This window comes from Pan troglodytes, chromosome 23, assembly GCF_028858775.2.
Source record: "Pan troglodytes isolate AG18354 chromosome 23, NHGRI_mPanTro3-v2.0_pri, whole genome shotgun sequence".
NCBI lineage: Eukaryota > Metazoa > Chordata > Mammalia > Primates > Hominidae > Pan > Pan troglodytes.
This window is the reverse complement of record NC_086016.1, coordinates 24,289,087-24,305,500: the sequence shown is the minus strand read 5'-3', so window position 1 is coordinate 24,305,500 and position 16,414 is coordinate 24,289,087. Positions and strand designations below refer to the sequence as shown.

Here is a 16,414-nt window from a genome sequence, read left to right as displayed (position 1 = left end):
AGGCCAGCCCTGGTGCTGCCCCTGCTGTGGACACTGAAGGGAGGACAGAAGTCTCCCTGTGCCAACGGGGGGATCTCTGAGCCAAGGAAAAGACACTGGGGAGGGTGGCAGGTCAGCTCAGGCATAGACTGAATGAGACCCTTCATTGCAGGCTGCCTTCTGGGTGTGATTGAACCTCAGCATCGTATATACATTAGTGGTAAAATTCCTCTCAGACCCTTGCAATTGTATGGTTGCATTCAATTAAGTTTGAAAAATACTTTGTGTTTATTTGATGACATTCTGGGTGACAGCTTTGCACATGGATATTTACTTTTTGTAATAGTAGAAATACATGTTGTTAACATTAATAAAATAAACATCATACGCTAGCACCTGCAGAGATTGTATTTGTGTTACATTTCCCCATCTTCCTGTGCAATTCTGAGAGTCGAGATGGTACCAGATCACAGAGTAATAGCCTCATCCTCAGGCTGCAGCCCGGAGATGAGCAAAAGCTCTGCATTATCCAAGGCATTTTTGGATCCAGAGAAGTGGCTGAGGAAGCCAAAGCCCTGGTACATATTTGAGTCTGAGTAGTAGGTCAGGAGATAGCTGGGAGGGCTCGCTGGCTTCTGCTGATGATCGTGTATTGCACAGATACCAATACTGAGGCCTCTGCACAGGGTGCAGGAGTCTGGCTGGTGCTCCCAGAGATGCAGAGAGGGAGGGCGGCTGAGTGGGAAGAGGGAACAGTCTGGGAGAGAGAACCTGGAAACACAGACACTCATGGGTTCTGAGTGTCTCTGCAGTGAGAGAGGAGCACAAGGAGAAGAGGAGCCCAGGCCATGGTGGACATCGGCTGCTGTGGCCCCACCCACGTGGACCTGGGTTGCCTCAGGCCTCTCTTATCCCTGGCCCATGGGTCCCCCAAAGAAGGGGATGTTTATGCAAATGTGTTTCCATGCAATGTCTCTCTCTCCTCCATGTATTCAGAGTCTGAGGCCTGGGGATGAGTAAGTGCAGCAATCAGCAAGGCTTCTGTTTACCTGAGGGGAAGGACCTGGGAGGAGGCTGATGGTGGGGCCACACAGACCACACACAGAGAGGACACAGCAGCTGAGTCCACATCAGTGACAACAGGGCCCACCTCCCTCTGCCCACATCCATCCGGATTTGCAGTTTCTATGGGATTTCTCCATCTGAGAACACACTGTATGGGCACCCAGCAACTGCTCCCTCATTGCCCCTGTGGAGCACACGAGTCCAGAGTCTTTGCCATTCATATTTTCACTGTGAGTCCATACATATTTATTGCAATATTTGATTGCAAGCACCGAGTTCAGTTCAATATAATTAACATAAATGGGATCTGTGTTTTTGAGAGATTAATAGTTTCAAAGTAAAAATTCACCAGGAATCTCATCCCCTTGAGTGTGAGCAGGACCTATGACTTGCTTCTAATAAATAGAGAATGACGACAATGATGGAATATATGTAATTATATTACAAAAGACTGTAGCATGCTTCTTGCAAGGAAACTTCCCCTTGCTGGCTTGGAGGAAGCACGTGGACACGCTGGGGAGGTCCATGTGGTGAGGAACTGAGAGTGACCTCCCACCAGCAATCACCGGGAAACTAAGGCCCTGGCTCTAGCAGGCCCCAAGGAACTGAGTTCTGCCAATAACCACGGGGGCCTTGGATGCAGATGTTTCTCAGTCAAGCTTTAGGTGAGCCTGCAGCTCCAGTTGGCATCCTGACTGCAGCCTTGTGACGCTGGAGCAAGAGAACTCAACTCAACCACACCCAGACTCCTGACCCGCAGGAACTGTGAAGTGATACATTTGGGTTGCTTTAAGCCGTGAAGTTTGTAATATTGTTACACAGTAATAGATAACTACTATGCTAACTATAATCTGGTATTGACTTATTGGTGCTTAATCTTAAGAATTTTTATTTATCCTGAATGATTTCTAACCAATAAACTCTGTAATTTGCCAATTAGAAAAACTCATTAGAAATTAATAACAGTGAATATAAAAGTGCCATAAGAGGAATGAATTTAGAAACTCGCACTATTTGAAGCGTTTAGAAAAACAAAATTTTAACATGTATATAAACAGAATATTATATTGAATCTTCACACACTTATCACCAAGATTAAATAAGTATAAATAATTTTAAAAATCTGCTTTATTGTAATCTTTATTTTTATTTTTGGCTCTTTATTCAGAAGGCCCTTGGGACTGGGCCAAAGCCCCCAGCCTATATCACATTATGCTGTCACTCTCTGACCAGTCCTGGGTCTCCAAGCAAACACAGAAACTCCCAACAGGTAGGAGAGTTCTTGGGGGCGTACAGAAGGCTTCTCAGGAGCCATGGGCAAGGGCCAGACCTACTTTTTGGAGACATGAAGTTCTTTATCCCACTGTGGTCTGCAGTGTGCTTAGACTATGGCTTGCAAAGTTGGGTGTGTGCTTGTGGGACAATTTCCTCACCAGAGATTCAGGGGAGTGCCACAGCTCCTGGTGTTCTAGTGGACCTGTGAGGACAGGGTGAGAGTGGGCATTGTTGCAGGTTACATTAAGTGATGGCTGACATAACAGCATCAGACCCCTCAATTCTTAGGGAAGAGCTGACAGAGAAATGGATCCTTCAGCTGCTGTTGGTCACAGGCTATTACAATGAGTGACTGACAACCCAGGGAGGCAGAGGGCAGGTTTGTGTCTCAGTTTTTCGTGTGTCTGGAGCACTGTGTGGGTGTTCATGCTTTTGCCCAAAGTTGAACAGTAATAATCAGTCTCATCCTCAGGCTGAGCCCGGAGATGGTCAAGGAGGCTCTGTTGCCTGAATGAGAGCTAGAGAACAAAGCCAGAATCCCTGAGGGTGTATTGGTGCTACCACACATGAGGAGTCTGGGGCAGCACCAGGAAACTTGCAACCAGTCAGCACCATTGTATCCAGTGTTGTTGCTGTTCCCAGTGCAGGCGATGGTGACCATCTGACTCAGAGACCCTAATACCAAGGCTTCCTGGGTCAGCCCAGGTTGTGCCCAGGACCCAGAATAAAAAAGAGAAGGACACAGGGAGGGTGATTCTGGAGTTCCAGCCAACAGCATAGCCTGGGCACCTGGGGAAGGGCAGAGCTCCTACGTCCTCCTTGGGCCATGTTCCTAGAATCTGAGGGATCGGGCACCTCTGTAGGGAGTGAGAAGGGTGAGGAGGAGAGGGGTCCAAGCCATGGTAGGGCACTACTGGGCTCTACCTTCTGAGATTCTCCGCGTAGACAGAACACCTCTAATTGCTTTTGTTCCTGCCCATACCCTAGGGGAGGGAAGCGGCCTTCATGCAAATCTATTCTTCCCCTGACTGTCTCAGCCCAAGCCTGTGCCCTAAGTCTGTCCTTTTAGGGTGTTTATTTGAAAAATGAAAGATGGGAAGAGCCTGGCCTGGCACTCCCCCGGGGCTCCAGGGAACACCAGGCAGTAGGGCCCACACTGGGAGCCAGATGGCTGGTTCCCGGTGAGAGCACACCCACCAGACCTTTGGAGTTGCTGCTGGATGACACCCCTTGCCGTCCCAGGCAGCGACTGGCTGTGGCTCTGGTTCACTTCATCTTCATTCCAGGATGTGGGCGGGCAAACCAGATTCTCCTGAGACCCCTGATGACATAATGTCAGAGAGACAGGAGAACTTGGAAAAGCACCAGCCAGTCTCCCGCCTCCTGCTCAGAAATGACCCATGTCCTGTCTGTTCATCTCATTGGCCAAAGCTAGTCACATGGCCAAGCCTGAGGACAGCAGGGTGAGAAGGCACAACATGCATTTCCAACAAAGAGGGGTGTTGCCCGTTACAAGTTAGAATTTTACTTTATTCCCATTTTGAAGGTGAGGAAACAGAGGTAAAGTTGTGCTAAGTCACCGTCCAGTAAGATCTTCTGCCATGATGGGAATGTCCTGCATCTGCACTCTCTGGCATGGGAACCACGGGTCACATGAGTTAATGACATAATTGAAACGCAGCCAGTGGGACTGAGAAATATAATTTTTAATCTTATTCAAATAATTTAAATGTAAACATCCACATGCAGTTACTGGGGGTATACTGGACACTGTACGTTCGAGGGCATGAAAGTAGAGGTGGGACCAAATTTGATCCAGCCCTATGGGAAAAGGAAGGACATCATTGTCCACTCAGCTCGGTCACTGCTCTTGTTTATTGTCTCATATATTCTAAAAACTAAACTCCGAGGGTACAAGAACTTGTGTTAGATTATTATTCATCTTTGTATCCTATGCTTGAAAAGTACTCCCTGGAAGAATAAATAAAGATGGGGGTCTATGTATTTTCATGAACTTTCTGTAAAAAATTTAAAGTATTTATGGGACATCTAGTTTGCCAAAAGTTAAACTGCACAGTGAGTGAGAGAAGATTCCATCTGAATAGGTAATAGGTTGTCTGACCCCATTTTGCGTAGAACATTATCCATCCATGAAACCGTAATTTGAGTTCTAGGCACCTGTTTTCCTACCAGATGGGAAAGCAGAAGCAGAGAGCTAATGCCTCCAGCCTCATGTCCAGCTGAATGGTACGAATGGGATTCCTTGCCAAAGCCTTCTTGACAGATGCAGCTTTTCTACATTCTCCTGTTCTCAAACTAGTGTGACCCCTCCCTGGACATATACAGAAATAGTGATATATTATTTTTGTCATAACAGGGAGCAGGTTGCTACTGGCGTCTGACTTATGGACACAAAAGTTGTTTCTAAATGAACTGTAATGCAGAGAGCTTCCCTCATCACAAGGAATGATCCAGCCCACAGTGTCAATAGCGCCGATGTTTAGAAACACAGTTTTGAATTACGTGTGTTCCATGCAGTGATCACAAAGGGATTAGAGGATCACCCGTCAAGACTGGGGAGAAAATGTTTGTGTTTTGGAAAGAAAATACAGAAACTATGAACAGAAAATTTTACCTCCAAAGTTCAAGCAGGAGACAGGAAAATGCAGCCCTCGCTGGTGGGGACAGGCTGAGGGCAGATCAAGGTAGGGACATTCTGGGGAGATTTTGTCTCACTTCCCCATGGGTCTGGAGCACTGTGTGATAACTGCTGCTGTCATAAGACTGACAGTAGTAGTCAGCCTCGTCCTCAGACTTCAGTCCAGAGATGGTGAGGGAGGCAGAGTTGGAGGAGCTGCCGATGGAGCCAGAGAACCGATCAGGGACCCCAGAGGGTCTTCGGTTATCCTCATAGATCACAGTGGTGGGGGCACTGCCCGGGCGCTGCTGGTACCACTGCACATAGTCGCTGGCAATGCTGCCACTGCTGCGGGTGCAGGAGATGGTGACCGTCTGCCCCGGAGACTCCGACACAGAGTGGGGCTGAGTCAGCATAAAATTGGCCCAAGAACCTGCAAGAAGAGAGCAACACAGAGATCAGTGGGGAGAGATGAAGACTGGTTCCCAGGCAGGAGGAACAGATCATCAGCCCAGGTGACATCCAGGAATGCTCCCTGAATTCCTTGCAGGCAGCCACCTGTGCAGTGAGCGAGGAGGGTGAGAAGCAGTGGAGCCCAGGCCATAGTGGAGATGCTCCAGGCTCTGCTTCCTGAGCTACCACCAGGACTGATCCCACCAGCCCTTCTTATCTGTCACCCATATCCTCAGAGTGGGAGGGCTCCATGCAAATTTCTCCCTTTCTGGAGGTTGCACAACCCCCTCCTTTGACCTCAGACAAGGTTATGGCTGAAAAGTGGAAAGGTCGTAGAAGGGGGAGGAGCAACACCATCTGGAGGGCACAGAAACACCAGCAAGTGGAGGGAAAACAGCAGAGGATCTGGGGAGCTCTGATTAGTTGCTTAGACCACAGCGCCCTCTGGTGGATGCGGTAGTCATGTCCACCCCGGGCAGGTGCAGGTGCAGGTGCAGGTGCAGGTGCTCAGGGCCCCTGACCTGTCCTTCCATCCTGCACTGCTCCCAACTCCAGCCACTGTCCAGGGGGCCTCTGCTCAGCATCCTACGCTCACTGTACATTTAAGCTTTGAAATATGTTCAGATAGGCCAAGACCCAGTACTCTGGTTAAGACATTCCCTTTCACTTTGTGTTATTGGAGATCGGGAATATCAGTGAGAATGGGCTCTGCCTTCTGGAGGTGCCACATAGGGTGAGGTTGGGAACCCTTCACTGCTAGGTCTAGCCCTCCGAGCATGAAGAGGGAGGAACCCTGGGATCAGGGGCCAGATTTCACCATCAGGGACACCAGGAGTTTTTTTTTCAGGCCTCTCACTTCTGAGCAGACCGATTGCTCGCCCTGCTGGGCTGTGATAACTATGGTTTGTGCTTCTCTAGTTAACAGTGTTAAGTGTCTTCTCTAATGCGTGGATTTTAGTTTCATAGTTACTTGTTCTTGAGTCTCTCCAGAGAGGTATTTTTAAATTTTTCATTTATTTTATTTGTATTTATATTTAGTTTGATTTTATGACTTCTACTTTTTCTGAGAATTTATCCTTTTTCATTTTTTTCAAGAATGCCTGAAATTGCTCATCAACAGGATTTTACGGTGGCTGATTTCAATATATCTGTCAGGTAATTTCAACCCTAAATCATCTCAGCATTGATGTCTGGATTGCCTTTTCTCATTCAAATGGTGAATTTTTCTACTTCTTGATATAACAAGTGTTTCTTTGAATTGTATCCTAGATATTTTGAATATTATATTATGAGACTATCTTGAGGATTTTCAATAGATCTGAAACAGTGTCTGCTTTTGGTTTGTTGGTTTCCTCTACTATTTTTTGTGTTGTCATTCTCAGGAGAAATGGGTCCCAGTCTCCTTTGGAAGTGTTTAGTTTCAAGGTTTTCAATCAGTCTAATCATATTGGAAATGCAGCTTCCAGCAGGCTTTCTATCGGCTAAGATATTCCTGAGGCCTTATGTCTCTCTCATCCTCTATCTTAATCTTCCTCTATAAAGTTAGTCAAATATGTTTCAGTGTTGCTGACACCTTGGGGAAGGGGAAATGCACTTTTGATCTGAAGTGGCATCTTTCACCAAATCAGTTACTCACATGCCTAGTGACCCCCATTATACACTTCTCTGGAAAGCTATAGGGCTGAAGGATGAGCTGCATGAATTCTCAACATCCTCACAAACCTCGTCTTCCCCAAGCCTGCCCCCAGTGCTGCGAACAGTTTCTTGCCTTTACAGGTGAAATAATTTCATGTCTTCTTTGAGGGTGACTGATGCAGGCTCCTCCCTCCAGCAGTGAGACAACTGCAGAATCTGAGCCCATGACTGGGAGTGTAAAGGAACAGGGTGTCCCACTGACTCAGTCCTGTAAACTGTGTCCCCTAGGTGCACTGGAGGGATCAGGGCTGAGGGTGCCTGTAGAGCAGCACTGCCAGGCTAGGGGGCTGACTCTTTTTATTATTAATATTATACTTTAAGTTCCAGGGTACATGTGCACAATGCGCAGGTTTGTTACATACGTATACATGTGCCATGTTGGTGTGCTGCACCCATTAACTCGTCATTTACATTAGATATATCTCCTAATGCTATCCCTCCCCCCTACCCCCACCCCACGACAGGCCCTAGTGTGTGATGATCCCCACCCTGTGTCCAAGTGTTCTCATTGTTCAATTCCCACCTGTGAGTGATAACATGTGGTGTTTGGTTTTCCGTCCTTGTGATAGTTTGCTCAGAATGATGGTTTCCAGCTTCATCCGTGTCCCTGCAAAGGACATGAACTCCTCCTTTTTTATGGCTGCATAGTATTCCATGGTATGTATGTGCCACATTTTCTTAATCCAGTCTATCATTGATGGACATTTGGGTTGGTTCCAAGTCTTTGCTATTGTGAATAGTGCCGCAATAAACATACGTGTGCATGTGTCTTTATAGAAGCATCATTTATAATCCTTTGGGTGTATACCCAGTAATGGGATGGCTGGGTCAAATGGTATTTCTAGTTCTAGATCCCTGAGGAATTGCCACACTGTCTTCCACAATGCTTGAACTAGTTTACAGTCCCATCAACAGTGTCACAGTGTTCCTATTTCTCCACATCCTCTCCAGCACCTGTTGTTTCCTGACTTTTTAATGATCGCCATTCTAACGGGTGTGAGATGGTATCTCATTGTGGTTTTGATTTGCATTTCTCTGATGGCCACTGATGATGAGCATTTTTTCATGTGCCTGTTGGCTGCACAGATGTCTTCTTTTGAGAAGTGTCTGTTCATATCCTTCACCCACTTGTTGATGGGGTTGTTTTTTTCTTGTAAATTTGTTTGAGTTCTTTGTAGATTCTGGATATTAGCCCTTTGTCAGATGAGTAGATTGCAAACATTTTCTCCCATTCTGTAGATTGCCTGTTCACTCTGATGGTAGTTTCTTTTGCTGTGCAGAAGCTCTTTAGTTTAATTAGATCCCACTTGTCAATTTTGGCTTCTGTTGCCATTGCTTTTGGTGTTTTAGACATGAAGTCCTTGCCCATGCCTATGTCCTGAATGGTATTGCCTAGGTTTTCTTCTAGAGTTTTTATGGTTTTAGGTCTAACGTTTAAGTCTTTAATCCACCTTGAATTAATTTTTGTATAAGGTGTAAAGAAGGGATCCAGTTTCAGCTTTCTACATGTGGCTAGCCAGTTTTCCCAGCACCATTTGTTAAATATAGAATCCTTTCCCCATTTCTTGTTTTTGTCAGGTTTGTCAAAGATCAGATAGTTGTAGATGTGTGGTATTATTTCTGAGGGCTCTGTTCTGTTCCATTGGTTTATATCTCTGTTTTGGTACCAGTACCATGCTGTTTTGGTTACTATAGCCTTGTAGTATAATTTGAAGTCAGGTAGCATGATGCCTCTAGCTTTGTTCTTTTGGCTTAGGATTGACTTGGCAATGCAGGCTCTTTTTTGGTTCCATATGAACTTTAAAGCAGTTTTTTCCAATTCTTTGAAGAAAGCCATTGGTAGCTTGATGGGGATGGCATTGAATCTATAAATTACCTTGGGGAGTATGGCCATTTTCACGATATTGATTCTTCCTATCCATGAGCATGGAATGTTCTCCCATTTGTTTGTATCCTCTTTTATTTTGTTGAGCAGTGGTTTGTAGTTCTCCTTGAAGAGGTCCTTCACATCCCTTGTAAGTTGGATTCCTAGGTATTTTATTCTCTTTGAAGCAATTGTGAATGGGAGTTCACTCATGATTTGGCTCTCTGTCTGTTATTGGTGTATAGGAATGCTTGTGATTTTTGAACATTGATTTTGTATCCTGAGACTTTGCTGAAGTTGTTTATCACCTTAAGGAGATTTTGGGCTGAGATGATCGGGTTTTCTAAATATACAATCATGTCATCTGCAAACAGGGACAATTTGACTTCTTCTTTTCCTAATTGAATACTCTTTATTTCTTTCTCCTGCCTGATTGCCCTGGCCAGAACTTCCAACACTATGTTGAACAGGAGTGGTGAGAGAGGGCATCCCTGTCTTGTGCCAGTTTTCAAAGGGAATGCTTCCAGTTTTTGCCTATTCAGTATGATACTTTGTGGGTTTGTCATAAATAGCTCTTATTATTTTGAGATACGTCCCATCAATACCTAATTTATTGAGAGTTTTTAGCATGAAGGGCTGTTGAATTTTGTCAAAGGCCTTTTCTGCATCTATTGAGATAATCATGTGGTTTTTGTCTTTGGTTCTGTTTATATGCTGGATTACGTTTATTGATTTGCATATGTTGAACCAGCCTTGCATCCCAGGGATGAAGCCCACTTGATTATGGCGGATAAGCTTTTTGATGTGCTGCTGGATTCAGTTTGCCAGTATTTTCTTGAGGATTTTTGCATAGATGTTCATCAGGGATATTGGTCTAAAATTCTCTTTTTATGTTGTGTCTCTGCCAGGCTTTGGTATCAGGATGATGCTGGCCTCATAAAATGAGTTAGGGAGGATTCCCTCTTTTTCTATTGATTGGAATCGTTTCAGAAGGAATGGTACCAGCTCCTCCTTCTACCTCTGGTAGAATTCGGCTGTGAATCCATCTGGTCCTGGACTTTTTTTGGTTGGTAAGCTATTAATTATTGTCTCAATTTCAGAGCCTGTTATTGGTCTATTCAGAGATTCAACTTCTTCCTGGTTTAGTCTTGGGAGGGTGTAGGTGTCGAGGAATTTATCCATTTCTTCCAGATTTTCTAGTTTATTTGCATAGAGGTGTTTACAGTATTCTCTGACGGTAGTCTGTATTTCTGTGGGATCAGTGGTGATCTCCGCTTTATCATTTTTTATTGTGTCTATTTGATTCTTCTCTCTTGTCTTCTTTATTAGTCTTGCTAGCAGTCTATCAATTTTGTTGATCATTTCAAAAACCGGCTCCTTGCTGGTTTTTTGGGCCTGACTCTGGTTTCTGCCAGAGGCTATGCTTTTGAAAGTGGCGGATGGCCACCCTGCAGGCTGTAACCCTTTATAAAAGTGCCACTGTGGCTCACACCTGTAATCCCAGCACTTTGGGAGGCCAAGGCAGGCGGATCACTTGAGGCCAGGATTTTAAGACCAGCCTGGCCACATGGTGAAACCCCGTCTCTACTAAAAACACAAAATGAGGCAGGTGTGGTGGCACATCCCTGTAATTTTAGATACTTGGGAGGCTGAGGCAGGAGAATTCCTTGAACCTGGGAGGCAGAAGTTGCAGTGAGCTGAGATCGTGCCACTGCACTGCAGCCTGGGCAACAGAGTGAGACTCTGAAAAAAAGAGAAAAGAAAGGAAGGAAGGAAGAAAAGAAAAGAAGGAAAGAAGGAAGGAAAGGAGGAAAGGAAGGAAGGAAAGTAAGTCAGGGGATGGGGGAGAGCTTCAGGAAGAATAGCTAATGGACGCTGGGCTTAATACCTAGGTGATGGGTTAATCTGTGCAGCAAACCACAAAGGCACATGTTTATCTATTTAATAAACCTGCACATCCTGCACATGGACCCCTGAACTTAAAATACAAGTTGGAGAAAAAAAATGAATAAATCCTGTCAGGGATAGTGGCTCAAGCCTGTAATCCCAGCATTTTGGGAGGCCAAGGAGGGAGGATGGCTTGAGACCAGGAGTTCAAGACCAGCCTGAGCAACATAGCGAGGCCCTGTCTCTACAAGAAATTTTAAAAATTGGCCAGGTGTGATGTTGCACATCTGTAGTCCCAACTACTTGGGAGGCTGAGGCAGGAGGATGGCTTGAGCCCAGGAGGTTAAGGGTGCAGTGAGCCGTGATTGCACCACTGCACTCCAGCTGAATGACAGAGCAAACCCTGTCTCAAAAAAAAAAAAAAAAAAAAAAAAAGCAAAGAAAGAAAGAAAGAAAAGAATTAAAAAAAGACTCCTTTCGCAATTTATAAATTGTGCGATTTTTTTTTTTTTTTTTTTTTTGAGATGGAGTCTCGTTCTGTTGCCTGGGCTAGAGTCAGTGACACAATCTCGGCTCATTGCCCCCTCTGCCTCCTGGGTTCCAGTGATTCTCCTGCCTCAACCTCCTGAGTATCTGGGACTACAGGCATGCGCCACCATGCCCAGCTAATTTTTTTGTATTTTTAGTAGAGACGAAGTTTAACCATATTGGCCAGGCTGGTCTCGAACTCCTGACCTCGTGATCCACCCACCTCTGCCTCCCAAAGTGCTGGGATTACAGGCATGAGCCACCACGCCCGGCCGCTATCAATCTTTTAAATAGATCCTAACAAAGGGCATCCATCAACCCAAAGATGCTCTGAGGAAGCTGAGTCTCTGTCTAAGGATGGAGAGGGAGTCAGCCAGGAGAATTCAGCCCCTGGAGCTGCACCATGGGCTTCTGTGGGGAATCAAAAAAATGTTTGTAGGCTGGGCATGGTGGCTCACGCCTATAATCCCAGCATTTTGGAAGGCCAAGGTGGGAAGATTGCTTGAGCTCAGGAGTTCAAGACCAGCCTAGGCAACATGGTGAGAGACCCTGTCTCTATGAAAAACACAAAAAGAAAAACTATCCAGGTGCGGTGGCACACACCTGTAGTCCTAGCTCCTTGGGAGCCTGAGGAGGAAGGATCACTTCAGCCCAGGAAGTCAAGGCTGTAGCGAGCTGTGATCGCAACACTGCACTCCAGCCTGGGCAACAGATTGAGATGCTGTCTCAAAAAAAAAAATTATATATATATATATATAGAGAGAGAGAGAGAGAGACAGAGACAGAGTAAAAATTACCACCAATGCCCTAGTGCCCCAGAAGAAAATCACTTTACAGACTGCCACAGGAAAAACAACCTCTTTTACAAATAAAGTTGCAAATATAAGTTACAAATCACACAAGGAAAAAGACACCATGAGGGAGAGTCTGAGAGGCCTCAGCCAGGAAAACTCACTTCTGAAAAATGGCATCAACCACAGACCAGAGACCAAGGTGCTGAGATCCTCAGCCTGGGAGCAGCGTAGACAACACCCTGCTCTCTGTCTTGGAGGCCACAGAACTGGCCTGGAGGCCACTGACAGCCTTACCCATCAAGGTCCCCAACTCCTATGGCCCCCAAAGTTGAAGTGTACCTGGCCTAAGAATCTCAGTGACTGAGTTCCTCCCAGGTGGCTTTGAGCAGCACGGATTTGGGGAGTGGGCTCCGCCCTAGGCATCCAGCTCGGACCTCAGCCTCACCTGGCTGAAGTTGGGCTCGTACTCCACACAGCCCTTGCTGTTGACATGCAGGATGGGGGCTGCAATGGCTGCTCTCAGGTCAAAGCCAAGCCACAGCTTGTTCATGATGGCCTGGGGGAGAGAGGAGGGTTGCAGGGAGAAAGGGGGCACCCTGCTACCCTACGTCAGCCCTCACATCCCCACTCCAGAGAGAGTCAGACAGTATGCCGCCCAGAGAGGAGACACTCGAGCCAGGAGCCCCAGACTCACCTGGGCCACAGCAGAGATGATGAGCTCCCCGCCAGCCCCGCCAATCACTAGCTTCGACCCCTGGGCTTTGTTGATCAAGATGGAGGGCACCATGGAGGATGGGGAACGCTCGCCTGGAACTGGGGGCCAGCACCTTCCGGGAGCTCCACCCACCCTGTCTCCACTCACTGCTGAGCAAACAGCGTCTTGGCGAGTGCAGTGACCCATCCAGGGGTTAGCATGCAGCCCCAGCCCAGCCCCCTCCCTCCTCTCCCCTGGTGGGGGGCCCTTGTGCACCCCGGGTGGGAAGCCTTGTTCTCACCAGGTGAGGGGGTGGTGCCGGAACCCCGGGGGCATCGCTCGCATAAGTCCAGGAGCTCGTTGTTGAGGATGATGCCTGTCCGTGGTGAATACACCATCGCTCCAAAGCTGCAGCCGTGGAGGCAGAAGAGCCTGGGCTAGGACCCGGGGCTCCCACCACACACCACTTACCCTGCACGCTTTGCAGGACCCCCTCGTTTTACAGCTGCCCCAAAGCATGCTGAAGCCGCTATTCTCTCCCTGGCACCACCCAGGAGGGGTCCCCAAAGACCCACCTGTGCCCCCATATCCGGGCACCCTTCTGAGTGAGGCCTCCCATTCCCAGGTAAATCTTGGCTCAGGGCCACCCCAGCAGCAGCCTTTCCAGCCAGCGATGTGAGGGGTGGGAGCCTCTTTTGAAATAGAGGAGGAGAAAAAGGGCAAAAGCAAGGTGCTGCCTTATGGGGACAAGTGAGGGGACATGGGGCTGGGGGAGTGCAGTTCTAGGAGAGGAGGAATGAAGCCATCCACCTTCCCCCCCACACCCGCACACGGTGTGTTGATGATGCTGGTGGCAGCCACGGCGCTGACATCCTCCTTCAGCACAGACACATGGGACATGCCTGTCCCGTGGCCCCAAGCCCCGGCCAAGCTGTAGTGGCTGAGCTGGTGGTTCCCCCGGCCATCGATCAACAGATGAGCTGGGCCAGGGTCTCCCCCAGCAGGTCCCAGGAGGCATTCTGGGGTGGGTGGGCAGGCAGCAGGGTCAGTCAGTGAGGGGCCAGACGGGATCCGCAGAACCAAGGGCAGGATGAGCTCAGCTCCCATGGGGGCCACCTCCAGTCTGTCCTCTACCTTGTGGCCAGGCCTCCCTCAAGCCCAGGCTAGGTCTAGACTCTGCTCACCCTCCAGGTCCTTTGAGATATGGTGCCCCTCCTGCACCTGACCCCTGTACCTGCCACCCCAGGATCCCTTTCAGTCCTGCCCTGGCCTAGAACCACATACATATCCCTCCAACTTCCCCCTACCAGGCCTGACCCTCGTTTCATGCCAAGTCCTGAGCCAGGGAGGAGGACGGCCCACCAGCCCAGCAACCTCAGCAACCTCACCTGGAGCTTCAGGTGGCTTTGAGGGTCCCCCAGCCTCCACCTCTGCCCCTGACAAACTTGAGCGTCTCCACAAGGTGGTGGTACATGTTCACCCTCCCTTCAGGCCTGGCCACAGACTCTGCTGAGAAGTTGAACCCCTGGAGAGGGGTTGGGACACAGGTTGGGGTCACCCTATGTAATGGGTTGAAAGTTGCCCCCCGCCCCAGAAAGATCCACCCGCATCCTAATTCCCAAAACCTGTGGATATTACCTTATACAGCACAAGAGTGACTAATACCTTAAGTGGAAAAGTATGTTAAAGATTTTTTTTTTTTTTTTTTTGAGACAGAGCCTCACTCTGTTGCCCAGGCTGGAGTGCAACGGCGTGTCTCAGCTCACTGCAACCTCCGCCTCCCAGGTTCCAGTGATTCTTGTGCCACAGTCCCCTGAGACTACAGGCGTTCGCCACCATGCCCAGCTAATTTTTTTGTATTTTTAGTAGGGACGAGGTTTCACCATATTGTTCAGGCTGACCTCAAACTCCTGGCCTCAAGTGATCTGCCTGCCTTTGCCTCTCAAAGTGCTGGGATCACAGGCATGAGCCACCATGCCCGGCCTTTTGCGTGTGTGTGTGTGTTTTGTTGTTGTTGTTGTTGTTTTTTGAGAGGGAGTCTTGCTCTATCATCCAGGCTGGAGTGTGTGGCACGATCTCGGCTCACTGCAAACTCCACCTCCCAGGTTGAAGCGATTCTCCTGCCTCAGCCTCCTGAGTAGCTAGGACTACAAGCATGCACCACTATGCCTGGCTAATTTTTGTATTTTTAGTAGAGATGGTGTTTTACTGTGTTGGCCAGGCTGTTCTCCAACTCCTGACCTCAAGTGATCCACCCTCCTTAGCCTCCCAAAGTGCTGGGATTACAGGCATGAGCCACCGCACCTGGCCTAAAGTATGTTAAAGATTTTGAGAGGAGGAGATGATCCTGGATTATCTAGATGTGCCCTGAATGTGACCACAGTGTCCTTGTAAGACAGACACACAGAGGAGAGGATACACAGCAGAGGAGAAACCAGTATGACCATGGAGACAGAGACTGGAGTGAGGCAGCCACAAGCCAAGGAATGCTGGCAGCCACCGGAAGTGGGAAGAGGCTGTGAAAATTGTCAAAATAGAGCTGCGGCCAGGCACGGTGGCTCACACCTGTAGTCCCAGCACTTTGGGAGGCTGAGGTGGGTGGATCACCTGATGTCAGGAGTTCAAGACCAGCCTGACCAACATGGTGAAACCCCATCTCTACAAAAATACAAAAGTTATCCAGGTTATCCAGGCATGATGGTGGGTGCCTGTAATCCCAGCTACTGGGGAGGCTGAGGTGGGAGAATCGCTTGAACCCAGGAGGCAGAGGTTGCAGTGAGCCGAGATTCTGCCACTGCACTCCAGCCTGTGCAACAGAGCGAGACTCCATCTCAAAACAAAACAAAACAAAAAAACAAAAATCAACTCTGAAAAATAGAGCCAGGGAAAGGCCATGAAGAGAGGACTCTCCTGCACAAGTGCCCCATTCTCGGCTGGGTATAGTGGCTCATGCCTGTAATCCCAGCACTTTGGGAGGCTGAGGTGAGAGGATTGAGGTGAGAGGATTGCTTCAGTCCAGCAGGTTGGGGCTACAGTGAGCCTTGACAGTGCCACTGCACTCCAGCCCAGGTGATAGAGCAAGACCCTGCCTCAAAAACACAACTCACAACATTACACAAAGGCCATCACAACCTTACACAAAAAATACTTCTGCAAAGACATCTGCCCAGGAGTGGCCTGTCCAGCCTCAGTCTAGTGTCACCCTTATCACTGATCCTAGTAGCCAAGGATGATAATTCCAAAACAGTTTTATACCAAAGCTAAGCTATGAGGATGCAAAGACATAAGAATGATATAATGGGCTGGGCGCGGTGGCTCATGCCTGTAATCCCAGCACTTTGGGAGGCTGAGGCAGGTGGATCACCTAAGGTCAGGAGTTTGAGACCAGTCTGAAGAACATGGTGAAATCCCGTCTCTACTAATAACAGAAAAATTAGCTGGGCATGGTGGCACACGTGGGTAGTCCCAGCTACTCGGGAGGCTGAGGCAGGAGAACCTCTTGAACTGGGAGGTGGAGGTTGCAGTGAGCCAAGACTGCACCA

General features: G+C 48.1%; 1 protein-coding gene across 24 annotated transcripts in view; it reads right to left on the bottom strand.

The window, feature by feature from the left end:
- Window positions 1–2,154: 2,154 nt before the first annotated feature.
- Window positions 2,155–16,414, bottom strand: part of LOC104003703 (uncharacterized) — a 65,302-nt gene continuing 51,042 nt past the window's right edge. For 14 of the 24 annotated variants that reach the window (XM_054676053.2, XM_054676057.2, XM_054676071.2 and 11 more), the window contains 3 exons: window positions 13,174–13,280; window positions 12,624–12,734; window positions 7,664–10,712 (listed from right to left, as the gene is read on the bottom strand). In XM_054676053.2, coding sequence (XP_054532028.1) covers window positions 10,557–10,712; window positions 12,624–12,734; window positions 13,174–13,280 — 374 coding nt within the window. In that variant the 3' untranslated portion in view covers window positions 7,664–10,556. Of the gene's footprint in view, window positions 2,522–4,007; window positions 5,391–7,663; window positions 10,713–11,987; window positions 12,106–12,517; window positions 12,735–12,872; window positions 13,058–13,173; window positions 13,281–16,414 lie in introns of those variants that run through there. The other 10 variants (XR_010156190.1, XR_010156191.1, XM_054676059.1 and 7 more) reach the window with 10 other exon arrangements.